Raw genomic sequence first — 19,181 nt, 5'->3', positions numbered from 1 at the left:
ACGAGGATGTGGTCTCAGCTCGTGAAATCAAACTGAATCAAATGTAAATGTCATTAAATGTGTCCTTGTTGGTCAGCGATAGACGGAGGAGACACTCTGTATCCTCCAGCCTCAGAGTGGACGTGACTTATTTATGGACAAGTCATTCCTATTTACTCAAACTCCCTGCACTCAGCGTTGTTGAGCAGCGTTGTTGGGTGCTCTGTGTAAATATGCTTCTGCCCTGCTTGTGGTGCTGTTTGTCTGTGATACAGCTGTCATATAGATGTTGGTCTGACACACTACAAGCTATGATAAGTATCTAAATGGCCTTTACACAGATGGCTGTAAAACCTGGTTTTACTGCAGTTATTAATTGTTAATCATTGGCTGAGTGCAGCATGCTGGTCTATACCTTTATCTTGGTAAAGAATAAATTCAGTGTCTAACTCAAGTCTAACACAAAAGTTCCAACTTTGTTCACTTTGTGATGAAGCTGCTCTTCATCAGAAAGTGAACAAAGTTGTACTGAGGAATGAAGAGCACAGGAGGAGGCCTCTGCTGTTTGACATGAGCAGCGTCACTCTGCAGCTCTTTGTGCTCCACCTGTAGCTGCTGCTCATCCATCAGCATCTAACAGGTCACTTTCAGTGTTTCAGGCCCTGCAGGATCGTGTTTGCAGTATGTTTGTATGTTTGTTTTAGAACAGTGATCATTTTAGAACCGCTGACAGCTACAGAGACGACCAAAGATCATCGTGAGCTGTTTTCAGGGGGCGGAGCTACAGGTCACATGTACAGGTGGGAACAGAGTTCACTCTAAAGCTCTATAACAGACTGACCTCCACCATCAGACTCACTGCTGCATGCAGTACTTCTCATCAGCACAGCATGCAGGTAAACCTCCATCAACTTTCCAAGTTCTGTCTGCAGAATCTACTGTGGGTCAGTTTACGTTTTACTCTTTGAATGATGGTTTTCTGTTGTATTATATTTATTGTTCCTGGTTTCTGTTCTGTCTCTGTGCCTCGCCTCATGTTTCCATGTCTCAGTGTCTAGACTGTGTCATGCTGAAAGTCTCATGCTTCCTGTTTTATTGTGATAGTCCCTGTCCTGCGTTCAGTGTATTGAGTTTTGCTTCTCTGTGGCCCTATGTCTACTTTGTTTATTGCTGGTTCATCTGTTCTTCATCCTCTGCTTTCCTCTGTCGATGTTTCCATGTCTCAGGTTCTGTGTTCCTAGTTTCAGGCTTTTGTAATGTTTTATATTTTCCTCATGTTCTTTAGTTTAGCTTTTCCGTCCCCCTCGTCGTTGTTGCTTTGTAGTATTTCTGTTTAGCCAACGTAAAGACTCGCCTTTCGTTAATACCCACCTCATCGCCGTGTGTCTGTGCCTCCTCTCTCATCTCCACACGGTCGGCCTCACAGACTGTGATATCATCTCACCTGTTCTTACTCTGAACATGTCGTGTTTGTCTCAAATAGGTACGATGTGTACAATCATTTGTGTGTAACTGTTGAGGACTCACAAGCGCGTGCTTCAATCCACACACAAATACGAAACAATCTGACCACAAAACTATTTTACATCACCTGTCAGATCAAAGGAAATAATATTGTGATTAACAGAGATTGGAAATTATAGTTTTAATAAAATAAGGAAAAACACAAAGTTTAAATCATGTTTCACTGAAACAGTCTTCAGTCTTTACATTAGACTGTTTGTAGAAAACAAAAATGTAACACGGGTAGTTTCTTCTCTACAGCCATCAGGGACCAGCGTGAGTCTTCAGCCTGAGCGTGAATCAGTTACAAGAGAAATGAAGAAAGCTCTGCAACACACCGACAGACCATCAGATGTTGGAAAGATCATGGAGTCACTACAGGACAACAACACCCAACTAAATATCGCCATCACAGGAGAATCTGGCTCTGGGAAATCCACCTTTGTTAACGCTCTCAGAGACCTGTCCGATGGTGACGAGGGAGCTGCTCCTACTGGTGTTACAGAAACCACCTCAGAGGTCGCACCGTACCCCCATCCAAACTATCCCAATGTTACTTTTTGGGATCTCCCTGGAATCGGCACCACCAAGTTTCCAGCTGAAGAGTACCTGGAGCTTGTTGGATTTGAGAAGTTTGACTTCTTCATCATCATCTCAGCCGTTCGCTTCAGAGAAAATGACGTGAAACTGGCTCAGGAGATTCAGAGGATGGAGAAGAAGTTCTACTTTGTTCGCTCAAAGATTGACAACGATTTACGAGCTGAAGAAAGAAGTCAGAGAGAGTTTAAGGTGGAGAAGACTCTTTCACAAATCAGACAAGACTGCATTCAAGGTGAGTGTCACATGAGATCATTTATAAGAGTGAGACCAGTTTCTGGATTTAATGATGGTGATGCAGTTGTTGGAGAGTTCAGGCCACAGTTGGACAGTTAAACTCTGTTTGTTTTATGACTGTGTGGCTGCAGGATGCTGGACTGCTTTAGTTCATCCTCTGTTAATCTCCTTCCTTTAGGCCATAGGTGTCAAACTCTGGCCCGTGGGCCAAATTTGGCCCGCAGCCTAATTACATTTGGCCCGCGAAGCCATACCAAATTACTATTAGAGCTGGCCTACTGGTATTATACAGCTAATATATATATTGTTTAGTATTAAGCTTTGCTTGTTCCATATTCAGTTTTTCAGCAAAACGTGTTTGAGTCCATTAGAAAAGATTCATTCTTATATCTGGAGGAATAAATATATTTCAATAAATATTAACGTTAGCCCGCGACTTTGTTTCAGTTTTGAATTTTGGCCCACTGTGTATTTGAGTTTAACGCCCCTGCTTTAGGCCAACTTTCTGCTGATTGGCTGCCCCTCACTGACACACACGTGCACGTTTCTTTCCTTCTCTGACGCAGGACTCACAGGATTAGGCATCAAGACTCCGCAGGTCTTCCTGGTGTCCAGCTTTCAGCTCCGCCAGTATGACTTCTCCCTCTTACACAAAGCCTTAGAGAGCGGCCTTCCTGAAGTCAAGAGAGATGCTCTGGTTTTGGCCACGCCCAGTATCAGCCGCGAGATCATCAACAAGAAGAAAGAAGCTTTCAAGGTATGATTGTACTGTCAGCCACTCTGTCTACAGCTTTACTGGAGTCTGATCAGCATACTCAAGGCTTTTTTTCTTAATCTGCCCTCACTCATCATAACATCAGCATTCACTCGAACAAAGGAGGTTATCAGCCAAGGTTTATCAGTCTAAGAGCAAATTCATATAAGAGAGGCCAGGGTGACACCATGCAACAGACCTGAACACGTTTGATTCTACAAATAAAGAGAAAACTATGATGTTAGAAACATAAGAAGAGACAAAGAGAAGAAGCAGAAGCAGATAATCTCAGTGAGAGATGACCCATGTGACGAGTCTGAGGTTCACATTGAGGCTTATACAGTTTATGGGTGAAAATATTTACCTCTGTTGTGGGGACATCACCGTTTATAAATCTGATATAACTGTGTCTACATGAAGACACTGTCTTTCAGCAGAATCATAATAAACATCTCAATTTTCTTAAAGCCCCAAAAGCACAACATACGATGTAAGACGCGCTAATGTTGTTTGTTTTTGTGCAAAATTACCATGAAATCTTACATAATTAAAATTACTACAATATTAATAATATGCTATAATTATTATATAATTATTATTACTCGCTGCCTGTTATTATAGTGTGCCTTCTTTAAGTATTTGTAAGTAATAACACTGTAATTTCAAATAAAATACATAAAAAATCTTTTTAATTACAGAGAACTTTTTCTTTCGATTGGGGAAATTTTTATAAACTGTTATTGAAATTTGTTTTTAGAATAAATTTCAATACTTCGGTGCTTTAAAACTAAAAAAGTGTAAGTTGATTTTGTATCAATATAATTCGACTCAAAAATAGATTAAAAGTAAACACAGACAGACCTAAAGGTGTGCGATGCACATGAATATAATAAAATACAATAAAGTGGCTCAGTTTACAGCATGCTAAGATATTGTAGTCAATTCTCTGTGGAATATTAAGCAGAGTGTGTCATGTTTTGTGTGATGATGATCTAAGATTAAATAAAGCAAAAGAACCCGAAAAAAAGCCCCAAAGTTTAAAGTTCCTCTTTTTTCATTACAGGTATCAGACACAAGCACAGACAACCAATTTGAAATTGAAACTGTGAGAGAAGAAATTAAAGAAGCTCTGCTGAACAATGACAAATCACTGGCTATCACAAAGATCAAGGAGTTACTGGACAAGGAGAGGAACACTCCACTGAATATCGCCATCACAGGAGAATCTGGCTCTGGGAAATCCACCTTTGTTAATGCCTTCAGGGGCATGGACAACAGAGAGGAGGGAGCGGCCCTGACCGGTGTTGTAGAAACCACCTCAGAGGTCACACCGTACCCCCATCCAAACTATCCCAAGGTTACTTTATGGGATCTCCCTGGAATCGGCACCACCAAGTTTCCAGCTGATAAATATTTGGAGCTTGTTGGATTTGAGAAATTTGACTTCTTCATCATCGTCTCAGCCGATCGCTTCAGAGAAAATGACGTGAAACTGGCTCAGGAGATTCAGAGGATGGAGAAGAAGTTCTACTTTGTTCGCTCAAAGATTGACAACGATTTACGAGCCGAGAGAAGAAAGAGAAACTTCAGCAAAGAGGAGACTCTTAGGAAAATGAGGGAAAACTGCATTCAAGGTGAGACTGATTTGTGTGTTCATCATCTCATACCAAAAACGTTTGTTCACCAAAGCTTACTGAGAGAAAGCTGCTTGAACATCACCATCCAGGGTGATAGACGAGGTACAGCCCAGACAGGAGGAGGATGATTGTCCTGATGATGGTGACACAGCTGCTGAAGAAGTCAGGCAGATGCTGGATAGATTAACTTTGTTATAAGGAAACTTTATTATACTTATTATAGTGTTTGGGAGGATCTTGCAGTCTGATATTGTCAGGTGATTTTGTATTAAGATAGTTCTCGATGAGTCACAGACGTCAAAATCATTTTTGTTGCAGTCGGTAGCTTAAATGTTACACATAAAGTGGCACAGTGTATTTTAAAATATAACTATTTAATAAGGAATATATTGCAACAGTAAGCTATAAAATCACCAATATGAAAACACAACTCCAGTCTGTATGTGGTGGCTTACAAGTTACACTATGAGTTCAAATCCTTTACACATGTATGAAGTCAGTCGGCTCACTGAATCTGCTGAAAGATAAAATGCAGTTTTAGATGTTTTTATTATTTTGTATCTTATCATCATACTGTTTGTTTTTTCTGTGTCAGGACTCAGAGATTTAGGCGTCGAGGCTCCGCAGGTGTTCCTGGTGTCCAGCTTTGAGCTCCACCTGTACGACTTCTCTCTCTTACATGAGACCTTAGACAGAGACCTTCCTGAACACAAAAGACATGCTCTGCTGCGCGCCATGCCCAACATCAGCCTGGAGATCATCGACAAGAAGAAAAAAACTTTCAAGCACCGATTGTATTGGTTGTCCGCTCTGTCTGCAGCTGTAGCTGCTGTTCCAGTTCCTGGGCTTTCTATTGCTGTTGACATAGCGGTGCTAATTGGTGCTGTCACGGATTACGTCTTTGGGTTTGGTCTTGATATCAAGTCTCTGCAGAGACTGTCTGCCAGCACAGGCGTGCCATACGCCGATCTGCGTGCCGTCATCGTTTCTCCGCTGGCTGCGGTGAAAATATCGAAAGAGCTCCTCCTGAAAGTGTTGAGCCAAATTGCAGGAGCAGCTACATTTATGGCACTGGAGGAAGTTTCCAGATTCATTCCAATAGTTGGAATCCCGCTGGCAATGGTGTTCTCTTTTACCACAACTTACAGACTTTTGAATTTCATCCTCAACCAGCTCGCTGAAGACGCCCAGAAGGTGTTTAAAAAAGCTCTGGGTCTGAACACCTCAGTGTGATTTAAATAGTTAAAGGTGATAAAGTGACACGTTTAAAACAGAAGGGTATGAAATAAAATTCCTAAATCATTGAATATGCAGTGAATCCAGCTGTAAACCAGCATCCTTACAGCTGATCAGTGCATCAGAGGCCTCAGCAGGTCTCATGTCCTCAGAAACAACAGAGGAACCTCTCCCACCTTTACACAGCAACACAATAATGTGGCCTTTATATCCATCCATCCTGCCTCCATCCATCCATCCATCCTGCCTCCATCTATCCATCCTGCCTCCATCCATCCATCCATCCATCCTGCCTCCATCCATCCATCCATCCTGCATCCATCCATTCTGCGCAGGTGCGTCCGCCCTCCCTGCATGGCACCGCAGGCCACGCCCCACCACACATATAGTTAGGGCTGGATCAGGAGACCCTGAAGTTACGCTGTGTAGCAGGGGTGTGGTCTTTGGCTCTGCTGCAGTGGAGGGGTGGTGCAGCGGGCTCAAGGGGCAGTGCCAGGGAGGTTGAGTCAGGTGGAAGGAATCACATAGATGAACTCTGTTCCTTCTTTAATGACGCAGAGGACCGGCGTGCAGACAACTGGAAAAATGGCCACAGAGAAATCAGAGGTGGCGAGCTGGAAGCACTGTGTGTGCCATAACGTTAAATAAAAGAAAGAAACAGTTACAGAACGCTGTGTGGCTCTGAGTCTTTCACACGCTGGAATAGCTGTAGGCTGCTGGGGGATTCCCATGATGCACCGAGTGTTTCTTCTTCTGGATAAATAAAACTTTAATTGAATTGTTGTTAGATTTTCTTTTCTCCATTTTCGATTTTGTGCTGCGTTCTTTTTTTCTCTCCTTTGCATCCTCCCACAACCAATCACAGAAGAGAGTTCATCCTCCCCGATTCTAGTTCTGCTGGAGGTCTCTTCCTGTTAAAATGGAGTTCTTCCTCCCCACTGTACCAAAGTGCTCCTCATCATCTGATTGTTGAGGTGTTCTCTGTAACATTGTAGGGTCTTTATCTTTTAATATAAATTTCACTGAGCTTTTCGTGAGTTGGTGCTGTATAAATAAAACTGGAGTAAATGCAGAGGTGGAAAGAGTACTCAAAATTTGTACTCAAGTACAAGTACTGTTACACTGGTTAAATTGTACTCAATTACAAGTAAAAGTACTGGTGTTAAAAAAATACTTGAGTAAAAGTACAAAGTACTGTTCTCAAAAACTACTCAGAGTATTAATTACTTTTTAACAGACTGATGTTTTATTCTGTTGTCAATAGTAGGCATTCAACTCGATTCACCAGTATAAATATTTATGTTCAAAGCACATTTTTCAGATGAACAAGGTATAGAAAGGTAACTTGTTTTGTAAATAAATGTAGATATAAAAGGAGGAATTTTGTTTGTTAAAACAATGACAAAAATGTTTCTGAACATGCGTAGAACCATTTAAACTTTTCCCCATACACTGAACAACAGGCAGGTAAGTGTCTTAAAGTCTTAGCATTTCTTTCACACTTTACTTTCTGAACCTTTTGTTCAGTTTCAGCAAGAGCTGGTTTTCTAAATTAACAGAGGCAATCCGACTTCGTTTGGCTGTGAAGAGTAGACCAGCACAGCTAAAAAGTCGTTCACACGCAGCAGAAGCAGGCAGAGCTGTGTTCAGTTTAAGAGAGAGGTTTTTGATGGCTGAGAAGGAGTGCAGCAGCTCCATGGTGTCTGTGGCACAAGCAAGATAACCATCAAGCTCAACTGCACTTTGCAGCCTTCTGGAGATTGGTCTGGAGAAGAATTCATCTTCATCAGATGACTCTCTTTGCTGATCCTCACTCTCATGCTCTGTCGTTTCAAGATGTTGTTTGATGTATGTCAAGGCTGTAATTGCAAGTAGATAACACAATTTTGTTATTTAAATTTCAGTGATTATTCCTGAACACAAATTTAAAATCGGCAAATTCTCAAAAAGGATTGTTTAGTATTCAGGACAGACCATCAATAACTTACAATGTATTAGGTGAAATACTCACTTAAGCATGTGTTCAAATGTAAAAATACACAAAAATGGGATCACATGAATCCTTACCAGCCTCTATTACATCTGCTCTGTCAGTCCAGGAAGTCTTGAACTTGGGTAAGAGGACTGCAGCTGCAGCCAACTCTGGATCCTCCATCATCGCTCCAAAACGCTTTTGAAGGCCATTTTGCAGGGCTCTGATGAGTGGCACGCATGTCTTGCTTGATGTCTCCAGCCTGCTAAGTTTGGACAGTAGTTGTTGGATTACTGGCAGGAGCCATCCCATAAAGGAAGTGGACTCAGACTGAAGGATGTTTGAAGCTTTCACCAGTGGCTTCATGGTGGTACAGTACTCCCTTAGGAATGCAACTTCTGCAGGACTCAACCTGTAAGACACAACAACAAAACCCACCATGACTATAATAGGGATCTTCTGATTTAATATTAAGAGTCTGCTCACGTTTTTAACCATCCATTAAGGAAAATTCACAAAATTTGAAACCATATTGGTAGGTGTCCAATTTTACTCACATTTTCACCTTGAACTCCTCACAAATGCTCCTGATGGCATCTTCCCCCTTCTCATCAATGATGCGTATTATCCTTTCAATGGCAAGGTAGGTTGAATTCCATCGTGTTACATTGGGACGAATGATCTGTAGCTCACACTTGTCCTCTACCACTTCATTAGCCAAATGAGATCGGCCAGTTTTGTTCCAAATGGCCTGGCATTTTGCAAAAGTTGCACGGGAGAGCCTCTTGTAGGTGTCATTCATGCTCTCTGCTAGGGCAGCATCAGTTGTTGCCACAAGGTTTAGCAGGTGACATGCACATCGCTGATGAGGCGGAAGTTGATACTCCAAACCAGAGTCTTCATCAAGAATTGCACTTGCCTCATGGTAGTCAATATGGTCAGTCAGGTCAAGAGTTTCTGGGTCTGCTTCATCTTCAGCTTCATCTGCATCATTTTGTGCCCCAAACATGTGGAAGGCCTTGACAAAGTTGGATCCACTATCAGTTGTGGTTCTTACAACTTTGCCTCTAATCTTGTATTGGCAATGGATATCATCAAGCGCACCAGCAAGCATGTCAAATGTGTGAGACCCTCTCAATCTTTTGCATGCTAGTGCTGCAGATCTTCTTTCCAGGGACGCTTCCTCTATCCAATGGCATGTGACTCCAAGGTAACTTTTCTGATGAGCTGACCAACAATCAGTAGTGGTAGCAACAAATTTGACTTTATCCAATGCTGCAACCAAAGTCATCTTCATGTGATCAGCAGCTTCACAGATTCTGGCACGGACAGTGGGTCTGGAGATGACTTTGGCTTGAGGTTGTAATGTGGTAACCAATTCTTTGAAAGATGGCTGTTCTACCACTGCAAATGGCTGTAGACCCTCACATATGAAATTGATGACAAGCTTGTCAACAGTTGCTTGTGGAACATGTTTGTTTGCAGCTCTCAACATCAGGTCTGGTAACTTGGCTTGTGTATTTGCTGAGAGCTTGTTTGGTGTGGCTGTGGTCTTTCGCTGTCGAGATGTTGATGCCACAGTGATATTGTACTGCTCAATCTTCGATGGATGTTTCCTCTGTAGAGATAAATATTATCATACGTCAGGTTCATACATTACTTCATAACATCACTGTGATTAACACTAAAAGAAAACACATTTTTAAAACATTATTCAACTAGACTTGAGCTAATCTTTGATTGTTGAGCATAGTATAAAAGAGTGGCGAACTGGTCAAATTTTGCAGATATATTGCTGTATTTATTCACAAGTGTAAACCAATTTTGAACGATCATTGCAAAAAACATGAATTTCTGTATACATTCTAAGTTCTGTAATATGTATACTATCTGTAAAAAGAGTATCGACCAATGTATCAGTATCTAAATTTTTAACTCCTTTTTATCAGTATCACCCTAAAGTTTTCAGTATTAGTCAGGTCCTAAAAATACTAAGAGAGCAAAATATGTGTATCTAGCAAATGTAATTTAAGAAAAGGGATCACATACACAAAAATGCTGCTCATACAGCTAACAAATAAAACCAATCCACATTATGTTCTTTAAAAAAAGATATCATATTGGGAAACATATAACCCTACTGATTAAGAGCCATGTCACTATGATAGACCTATATCAGGCCAATGATACTGATCAACTGATCCATCAATCGGGCTCTGGTACATGTCAGCTGAGAGCTGGAAGATTAATTTGAGATGCAGCTCAGCACTGTGTTCAAGTTTGTTTGTTTTTTTGTTTGTTTGTTTTTTTAAATAGGCCAGCTGATTGTAGGCCTGTGAGTTTTAAATGACTACAAGTTTAATTTATTGTAATGACGGTGGTTATCCAAATAATAAGCTAAAACATTCCTACGAATTGTAGCTCAGTTATGCATGCACACACAAGCACATTAGCTAGCTCCGTCTTATTTTAATATCAGGCTAACCAATGGCGGTGACAATATCTTAGCCAAACTAGTAACCTTAACACACATGAAAAATAAGAAAGCAATATCATACACGTATAGTTGTAAAACCTCTTACCTCAATGTGTTTTTTTAGATTAGATGCTGAAGTCTTGTAAGCTGAAATGACTGTAGAGGTCAAACAAAGTTTGCACTGCATCTGGACGCTGTCTCCTTTTCTTCCTCTGTACACGAAAAATTCCTCCAGGTATGGCCACGGGCACGCGTCCTCCGTCTTTTCTACGTCGTTTTCATGGTTGACAGTGTTGTCCTCTGTCTCCATTTTGGCTTCTTTGTCTCCAAATCTTTCGTCTATAAAGTAGTTTGTACTCCACCATTTAGCACCTCCAGACACCTGTGCCTGCTGCTGCAGCGGAGTTTATTCTTTGCTTACGTCTTAAATTGGCGCGGTTGCGATTGCACGGCCTTATTGGCTGCAAAAATGCAGACGAAAGGTTTGAATATTAATTCAAATTGTGGGCGTACTCAGTAGTGACTTTTGATTTTATAAGTAGCGAAGTAGATTACATGGTGTAAGTTGTACTCAAGTATGAGTAAAATTACACACTTGAAAAATTACTCGTAAAAGTACAAGTACCCAAAAAATGTACTTAATTACAGTAACGTGAGTATTTGTAATTCGTTACTTCCACCCCTGAGTAAATGTAAACGTCATTATGTCCTTGTTGGTCAGCCACAGCAGGAGGAGACCTGCTTTGTATCCTGTCAATAACACCTCCAGCCTCAAAGTGAAAACAAAAACAGAATGAAGACTGAAGAGTCATTTATGACACATTCTTCTTAATTCTCTTCATCCAGACTCACTGAGTGCAGTGTCTGAGTTCATCTGCTGTAGATGGTGCAGTTTGTCAGTGAAGATATCACTGTGACCTGACTGAATGGTTACCGCCCTGTCATCAAAACTATGATAAGACTCTACATTGTACTTATACAGCTGGCTGTAAAACCAGGCTTTAAGCATTCAGTGTTTACTGTAGCTGATACTGAAACTCTAATTACGCTTACGGTTCATCATTAACTGACGTTTTCCCAATGATTAACTTTCTTTTTCAACATTATAGGACATAATCAGTCTAAGCCACTGCTGAAACCATCAATACAGCACACTTTCTTCACTGAGAGATGGAAGTCAGCTTCAGCAGGAGTCCTGTTACAAGTTGGTTAGATAGTAGAGCCCACAGGGTGAGGAGCATCTCTAAAGTACTTATCAGAGTGGATATTTCACAGTGGATGATGGTAGAAAGACAGATTTACTGAGGAGTCCCAGTCAAACTAACTACTCAGTGGTTATTTAACACAAAGTAGTTATCCTGGAGCCAGTCTGGATCATTTAAATAAAAAAGCAATTAAGCCTCCAGAGGGTCCTGCACAGCTCCAGCTGTCAGAGTCTGAGCCTGAGGGTGTTGCCTGAATCGAGGCCCTGATTTCCAGCACTTAGACTGGACGGCAGACGTCACGCTGGTTTCTCCACTGTCTTTATCATCGGCCGCCTGCCCAGCCCTCAGACGGTCTTTGCCACCTTTGTTCATGGCCTCCTCCAAAGCCCCCAGAGTGAATGACACTCTGCTGCTGAACATAACACACACTCAGAAAAATAAATGATTACATTACTGATGTCAACAGGCATCAGTTCACTGGTATTTTGCACAAATGACAGTAAGGTCAAAACCTCCCAGAAAAGCCGCCTTTTAACAAATCGATTTGAAATGATTGAGTAAATTATTTACAGAGCTAAAACTGAATTCATGAAGAACATGAATAACACAGTTACAAAAAGCTGGCAGTTCACAGGCTCCAGGAATAAATTCAAATCTCACTATTAACTTAAGTTTCAAGTCTCTGCAGAATCCTGCTTACAGTGCCCTGTGCACGCTCGTCTTTGGAGCGGTGATCATTTCTTAACCACTCACAGCTACAGAAAGGACCAAAGATCAGACATGCTTTGCTGTTTTCAGGGGGCGGAGCTACAGGACACACATATAGGTGGAGGTTCAGAGTTCAGAGACCAGTACGCACACTGACTTCTACCAGATCCATCCATCATCAGACTCACTGCTGGGTACAGCTCTTATCATCACTCCAACAGCACGCAGGTAAACCTCCATCATGTGATCACACTTTCTGCAAACTTCTTGCTGCTGTCAAGTGTCCCTGCTCTTGATTGGTTTAGAGGGTCGTTCTCGTGTTTCTGTGTCATTAATGCAGCAGATTCCATTCTGCTGTCACAGAGAAAGCACGTACACACTGCTTTCAGGACATCTGTGGGTTTGTGGTTGTAATTAAGCTACGAATACGGAAGCTTTACACACACGCACACGCACACACACAATCTGATTTTAATAGTCTCAGTCTCTCCAACTAAGAGAATAAATACTTTTAGATTTTTTTTTTAGATGATTGCAGGTTACCATAAACTTTCTAAAATTCTAAAATGACTGAAGGCACACCTGCAGGTTCGTTTAAATAACCGGTTAATGAAATTAAAAAGTGTCACAGCTAGTTTTTGTTGCCATATTCTCATTGATCTCTTCTTTCTAAGGACTCAGACACGTAAGAAGTGTTCCTCAGTATCAGACAGCTTTGCTCAGTTAGAACTTCCTGGTTCGTACTTCGCAGTTTGACTCGGGAGTCCAGGCTTTCCAGGACACACAGCTGGAGCTGCAGTGTACTTGATGACATCACAGCTCAGCTGCACGTGTTTTTATTGCCGTTACTCGTTTCACTGTGGTTAATATTTACAATGGAAACTGTGCACGATGCGCTTCATTAGCCACATATACACTTCTTCTTCTTCTTCTTTTTAACAAAGGTCAAAACTATAATTTTAAGCACTTTGTTAGATGATCGGCCATAAAAGGAGCATCATGGGAGAAAATGTGGAAATAAGAAATAACTGATTTGTTCATTAATTTACGTTGGAGCGATCTTTAAATGGGATTTAAAAAATTGCACAGCGCACTGAAATAAATACTGAATAATCTACAGACGTCTCAGTAACTGTGCTTTATGAGCTAATATGAATCAGCACTGACCCGCTTTCAGTCTTATTCATGTTCTTTACTAGTTTTCTTCTAACATCCATGTTTATGGTCTGTTTCATGTCTAAAAGCCTCACATTTAAACAAGAACAGTCACTACATGACTGATGATACACTCACAGCTTCTCATGGAGCAACATGTTAAACTAGTTTTATTTTTTATTCCAGTGGCCTCCCAAAACTTAAAATAGACATATTCCAAAAATTGGGATCCCACCTGAAAATCAACTTTAAAGATTGAACTTCGGGTTTTGGTTTAATCCGATCATAACGAATGACTAAATTTAAATGTCAAATTAAAGTAGCTAAATACAAATTCTGCAGTTTAAGAAAAAAGTCAAATTTTCCACATTTTTTCTCCTTTTTTTAAGGATCAGCATGGAGGACCCAGATGACTTATATATGGAAGACATTCCTGGAGTTAAAGAAGCCCTGCAGAACAACGACACTGCTGCAGCAGCTGCAAAGATTCAAGAAAATTTAAAACAACAACATAATATCCCACTAAATATCGCCATCACAGGAGAGTCTGGGGCTGGTAAATCCACCTTTGTTAATGCCTTCAGAGGACTATGTGATGATGAGGAGGGAGCTGCTCCTACTGGTGTTACAGAAACCACCTCAGAGGCCACACCGTACCCCCATCCAAACCATCCCAATGTTATGTTGTGGGATCTCCCTGGGATCGGCACCACCAAGTTTCCAGCTAAGAAGTACCTGAAGCTTGTTGGATTTGAGAAGTTTGACTTCTTCATCATCATCTCAGCCACTCGCTTCATGGAAAATGACGTGAAACTGGCTCAGGAGATACAGAAGATGAAGAAAAAGTTCTACTTTGTTCACTCAAAGGTTGACAACGATATAAATGCTGAGAGAAGAAAGAGAGACTTCAGTGCAGAGAGGACTCTCAAAGTAATCAGAGACGACTGCGTTCAGAGTGAGTGTCTGATCACTTACAGCTCAGTGGGAGCACTTTATGGATTCACTTTAATATTTGGGTCTTAACTTTACATTATTTGTTTTTATGTGTGTAATCATGTTAACATGTTCCTTCTGTGAAACAGGACTCGGAGGATTAGGCTTCGAGTCTCCGCAGGTGTTCCTGGTGTCCAGCTTTGAGCTCCACCTGTACGACTTCAATCTCTTACATCAGACCTTAGACAGAGACCTTCCTTCAAAGAAGAGAGATGCTCTGCTGTTCGTCATGCCCAACATCAACCCAGAGATCATCAGGAAGAAGAAAGAAGCTTTCAAGCACCGATTATATTGGTTGGCCACTCTGTCTGCAGCTGGAGCAGCTGTTCCACTTCCTGGTCTTTCTATTGCTGTTGATGTTGCTGTTCTGGTTGGTGCCGTCACAGATTATGTTTTTGCGTTTGGTCTCGATATCCCGTCTCTGAAGAGACTTTCTGACAGAACAGGTGTGCCATATGCTGATCTGCAGGCTGTCATCATTTCACCACTGGCTGCAGCAGAAATAACTACAGAGCTCCTCTTGAAGGTCATGACCCAAGTGGGACGCACAGCTACATTAATTGTAGCAGAGGAAGTATCCAGATTTATTCCGTTTATTGGAATCCCAGTAGCCATGGGTTTCTCTTTCATCACAACGTATAAAGTTCTGAATGTTATCCTCAGTGAGCTCGCTGAAGATGCTGAGAAGGTGTTTGAAAAAGCTCTGGGTCAGTAAACCTCAAATGAAGCTTAGTGACTGTGTGCTGTGTGTAAATTCTCCTAAACGACTGAATCCAGGCACCAGTTTAGCTCACAGGTTCAACAGGTGACCTCATGTGTGGCTAAATGCAGAGTCCTAGATTTGACCTCTGACCCTGATGTGTGTCTGCTCCACACTCTCGCTCTCATTGCAATATTTAAAAAAGGCAAAACAATATATATGTACTGAGTCACAGTCAGCTGCACATTTATCTTTCACAGTGATCAGAATAAATTTGATCCTGTTTGACAGATAAAACCTGTTTATAATGTAGAGGAGCTGCTGAATCATTGCTGTGATGCTTTTTCACATTGTGTGTGTAATCAGCTGATATGATGGCTGCTGTTTTTATCTGAACTTGTATTTTATTTGTGATTTAGTAAAATGATAAAACAGTTTGTGTTCACTGCCCTCCAGTGGTCAGAATCAGGAACTACAACACAACTGATATAAACTGTTTGTAACCATCAGCCATGTTAATAATAAAATGCTGTTTATAAACACATTAGCATTAGTGTAAGTGTGTTTGATTTGTTTTTAAGATAATAGATTTCACTGAATCAGTTTCAATTTAATTTTATTTATATGGCTCATTCACAACAACTGTCCAATTATTTATCAGTTAGAAAAGCACAGAAATGGTGGGAAAGTATTTTAGAGACACTCTGGTAAAAGGTGGATGCTGATGGAGCAGCGATATAAAGGCCGATCAGGAAGTGGAAGCAGGTGTGCTGATCGTTGAGGAAGATCAGCTGATTGTCTGGCAGGTTTGGGTCTGACTGCAGTTCTTAATCTAACATTCAGTTGTGATTCTGTGAACACACACAAAATATAACTCACTAAATAAAGCCAATAAGAGAGGAATCTTTTACAGGAAAACTGAAGCTTCCTCATGTTTCATGTTTTCTAATCTGATCTCAAACATCAAGAACACAAAAGGAAACTTTTCTTTATTCTTATTCCTGTTTCGAGATGGACATCTGCCCCAACTCCAAATGGAAAGTCCCATTATAAACACACATCTAACAAGCTGCTTATTTTCATCTTTACTCTCCAAAATCAGCCAAATAACCATCAAACTTGGGACGTGTATCATGTCAGCTTGTTTGTACATAAGGAAAAAACTTGTATGCAGAACACTGAGGCAGACCAAAAGTGAATACATCACCACAAAGTCAACACAAGCCTTTGTTCACCCACAGACAGACTTTAACCAGCAAATATCATGTCAAGAAGAAAGCTGAACATCAGAGAGTCTGAGGGGAGGACGAGCATCTTTAAACCACTGATCAGGAAAGAAAAACCTCTCAGCAGTGGCTCGCATATATCAGCATTTCACGGTGGATGATGGAGAAAGAAAAACCCTGTTAATGATTAGTTGTAACAAACTGCGATGACGAAGAGAACGATGTCATAGTGTGTCAGAGCTCTGAGTTCAGGAGCTAAAAGCAGAACCAGAAAGTAGACAGGAAAAGGTTTGAGTTGACAGTGTACCACAATTGTTTTTTCTTCTAGATCTCAAGTTTCAATTATTAAATACTGAAAAGTGTTTACATTATTTACTGAAATGAGTCAAAGGCAACGAACACAATCATTAAAAACAAGAAACATAAAATAAGCAGTTCATTCATAAAAACATTTAAAAGCACCGCTATAAAAGAGAGTTCATGTCCTTTGGTGTTCAGACTAAAGGCAGGAAACTCAGAGAGGTATAATGGAATATTTGCATTTACATTTTTGATGTTTGTTTGTTTGAGTTTTAACTTCCTCATTTTGTTTTATTATCACTGAAGTATGATGAGCGTTCAATACAATCCACCCCTCACAACTCATCAGGAAACTGACAGAGCTGGGCATCAGTTCCCTCATCTGCAAGTGGTTACTGGACTTCCTGACCAACCGCCCCCAACATGTCCGGCTGGATAACCGCTGCTCATCTACCATCACAATGAACACCGGTGTACCACAAGGCTGTGTGATGAGCCCTTTCCTCTACTCCCTCTTCACCCACGACTGCAGACCTGCTGATGGTTCTAACACCATCATTAACTTTGCAGATGACACCACGGTGATTGGCCTCATCAGTGACAACGATGAGGCCGCCTACAGGGAGGAGGTGGATCATCTGGCTGAGTGGTGCGACACAAACAACCTGCTGCTCAACACTGAGAAGACCAAGGAGCTCATCGTGGACTACAGGAGGAATGCTGACCCACATCCACCCATCCACATTAAGGGGACGGCTGTGGAGCGTGTGAGCAGCTTCAAGCAGTGTTGCCAACTTAGCGACTTTGTCGCTATATTTAGCGAGTTTTCAGACCCCTTAGCGACTTTTTTTCTAAAAAAAAGTCGCTAAAAAAAGACGTGAAAGCGCGTATCGCTTTTACTCTCAACAAGCAGCGGGTGCTGTAACGGAGTCAGTTGTTTTACTCTTTTACTCTTATGCTGTTTTGTGGATCACAAGGTTTAAAACTACTTATAAACACACACACACAAAGTAACTCCACCAGAGTGCCTATTTCGGGTCACTTTTGCCGGTCCAAGCCCAGGTAAAGGAGGAGGTTTGGAATTGTGACATTAAAAAAAACAATAATTGCTAAAAGAAATTTAATTTGTAGTTCTAAATAAACTCTAAATGCATTTAGGACGTTTTTTACTCACTTTATGTCTCTTCCACGATGTTATTTCTCTCTCCAACAACAATAGGTTACAATTAGATTAGCATGACCAATTATGCAAATTAGGCGATGACATCATTTAGCTACTTCTAGCGACTTTTAGGACAACCAATAGCGATTTTCCTTACTGAGGAGTTGGCAACACTGGCTTCAAGTTCCTGGGAGTCCACATCTCCGAGGATCTCACCTGGACGACCAACTGCTCCAAGCTGGTCAAGAAGGCTCACCAGCGCCTCTTCTTCTTGAGGACTCTGAGGAAGAACTACCTGTCCTCAGACATCCTGGTGAACTTCTATCGCTGCACCATCGAGAGCATCCTGACCAACTGTATAACAGTCTGGTACGGGAACTGCTCTGCCTCGGACCGGAAGGCGTTGCAGAGGGTCGTGAAAACTGCCCAGCGCATCGCCGGAGCACCACTTCCTGCCATAAAAGACATCTACAGGAAGCAGTGTCTGAAAAGGGCTGGGAAAATCATCAAAGACCCCAGTCACCCATCACATGGACTCTTCACCCTCCTGCCCTCTGGGAGGTGCTACAGGAGCCTCCGGACTAAGACCACCAGGTACCGGAACAGCTTCTTCCCCACAGCTGTCAGACTCCTGAACTCTGCCTCCTGACATCTGACCCACGTTAAACTCATGGACTGAACATACACACACCCACAACCACCTACACACACAATGGACAACTGTACCCTCAAACACACAATAATTACATGGACTGAACCACCACTCACAACCACTAGCACTTTATATAGCCTCTGTAGAAATTATCCACACCCTCACTTATCTTAACTGAACTACTGTATAGTTCTGTGTAAATAATCATTCTGTACATACAATAATTTTTAATCCTACAACTGTATAACCTATAACTTGCATAGTTCACATTTCTGTATAGCTGTATATCTCAGATTTCTGTATATTTTTTTTATTTCATATTTATATCCTGTACATAGCTTGTACTCACTACAGCCTGTACATACTTATAGTTATAGAATATTCATCACATACTTCATACCGTGTACATTATAACATACCATAATAGACCCATTTCTGTAATATACTTACATATCTATATTATTGCTAAAATATATATCATAATATATCTATATCATGGCTAAAGCACTTCTGGATGGATGCAAACTGCACTTTGTTGCCCTGTAGCTGTGCATGTGCAATGACAATAAAGTTGAATTCTATATAGAGTGATATGGAACACCAAACAGCCCACAGCTCAGAGAAACACTGGTTTTCCTCCAGTTTACAGCTCGTCTAAAAATGGTGAAATTTGTGAGGAATGCCAGATT

General features: G+C 41.2%; 3 protein-coding genes across 4 annotated transcripts; 2 read left to right on the top strand and 1 right to left on the bottom strand.

The window, feature by feature from the left end:
* Positions 1-828: 828 nt before the first annotated feature.
* Positions 829-6,721, top strand: LOC146551785 (interferon-inducible GTPase 5-like). 2 transcript variants are annotated; one of them, XM_085257928.1, is made up of 5 exons: positions 829-875; positions 1,744-2,314; positions 2,883-3,073; positions 4,134-4,704; positions 5,303-6,721. In XM_085257928.1, exons 1-5 carry the CDS (start codon positions 870-872, stop codon positions 5,938-5,940), a joined length of 1,977 nt encoding a protein of 658 aa, XP_085114054.1. In that variant the 5' UTR covers positions 829-869; the 3' UTR covers positions 5,941-6,721. The 2 variants fall into 2 exon arrangements, with proteins under 2 accessions (XP_085114054.1, XP_085114053.1); XM_085257927.1 differs by having other exon boundaries at positions 829-923.
* Positions 6,722-7,231: 510 nt separating this feature from the next.
* LOC146551784 (E3 SUMO-protein ligase ZBED1-like) lies at positions 7,232-10,705 on the bottom strand. The gene is made up of 4 exons (XM_085257932.1): positions 10,498-10,705; positions 8,473-9,533; positions 8,011-8,327; positions 7,232-7,802 (listed from the first exon to the last, which is right to left on the bottom strand). Exons 1-4 carry the CDS (start codon positions 10,699-10,701, stop codon positions 7,447-7,449), a joined length of 1,938 nt encoding a protein of 645 aa, XP_085114058.1. The 5' UTR covers positions 10,702-10,705; the 3' UTR covers positions 7,232-7,446.
* Positions 10,706-12,374: 1,669 nt separating this feature from the next.
* On the top strand, positions 12,375-15,687 carry LOC146551783 (interferon-inducible GTPase 5-like). Its single transcript, XM_085257935.1, has 3 exons — positions 12,375-12,532; positions 13,849-14,414; positions 14,542-15,687. The coding sequence occupies exons 2-3, from the start codon at positions 13,856-13,858 to the stop codon at positions 15,165-15,167; spliced, it is 1,185 nt and encodes a 394-aa protein (XP_085114061.1). The 5' UTR covers positions 12,375-12,532; positions 13,849-13,855; the 3' UTR covers positions 15,168-15,687.
* The last annotated feature ends 3,494 nt before the right edge of the window (positions 15,688-19,181 follow it).

The sequence above is a fragment of the Mchenga conophoros genome, linkage group LG19 (genome assembly GCF_057382185.1).
Source record: "Mchenga conophoros isolate Kocher_MC1m ecotype Shallow Benthic linkage group LG19, M_conophoros_male_GT1.1, whole genome shotgun sequence".
NCBI lineage: Eukaryota > Metazoa > Chordata > Actinopteri > Cichliformes > Cichlidae > Mchenga > Mchenga conophoros.
The sequence above is the reverse complement of the archived record's forward strand: the minus strand, read 5'-3'. Positions and strand labels throughout refer to the sequence as shown.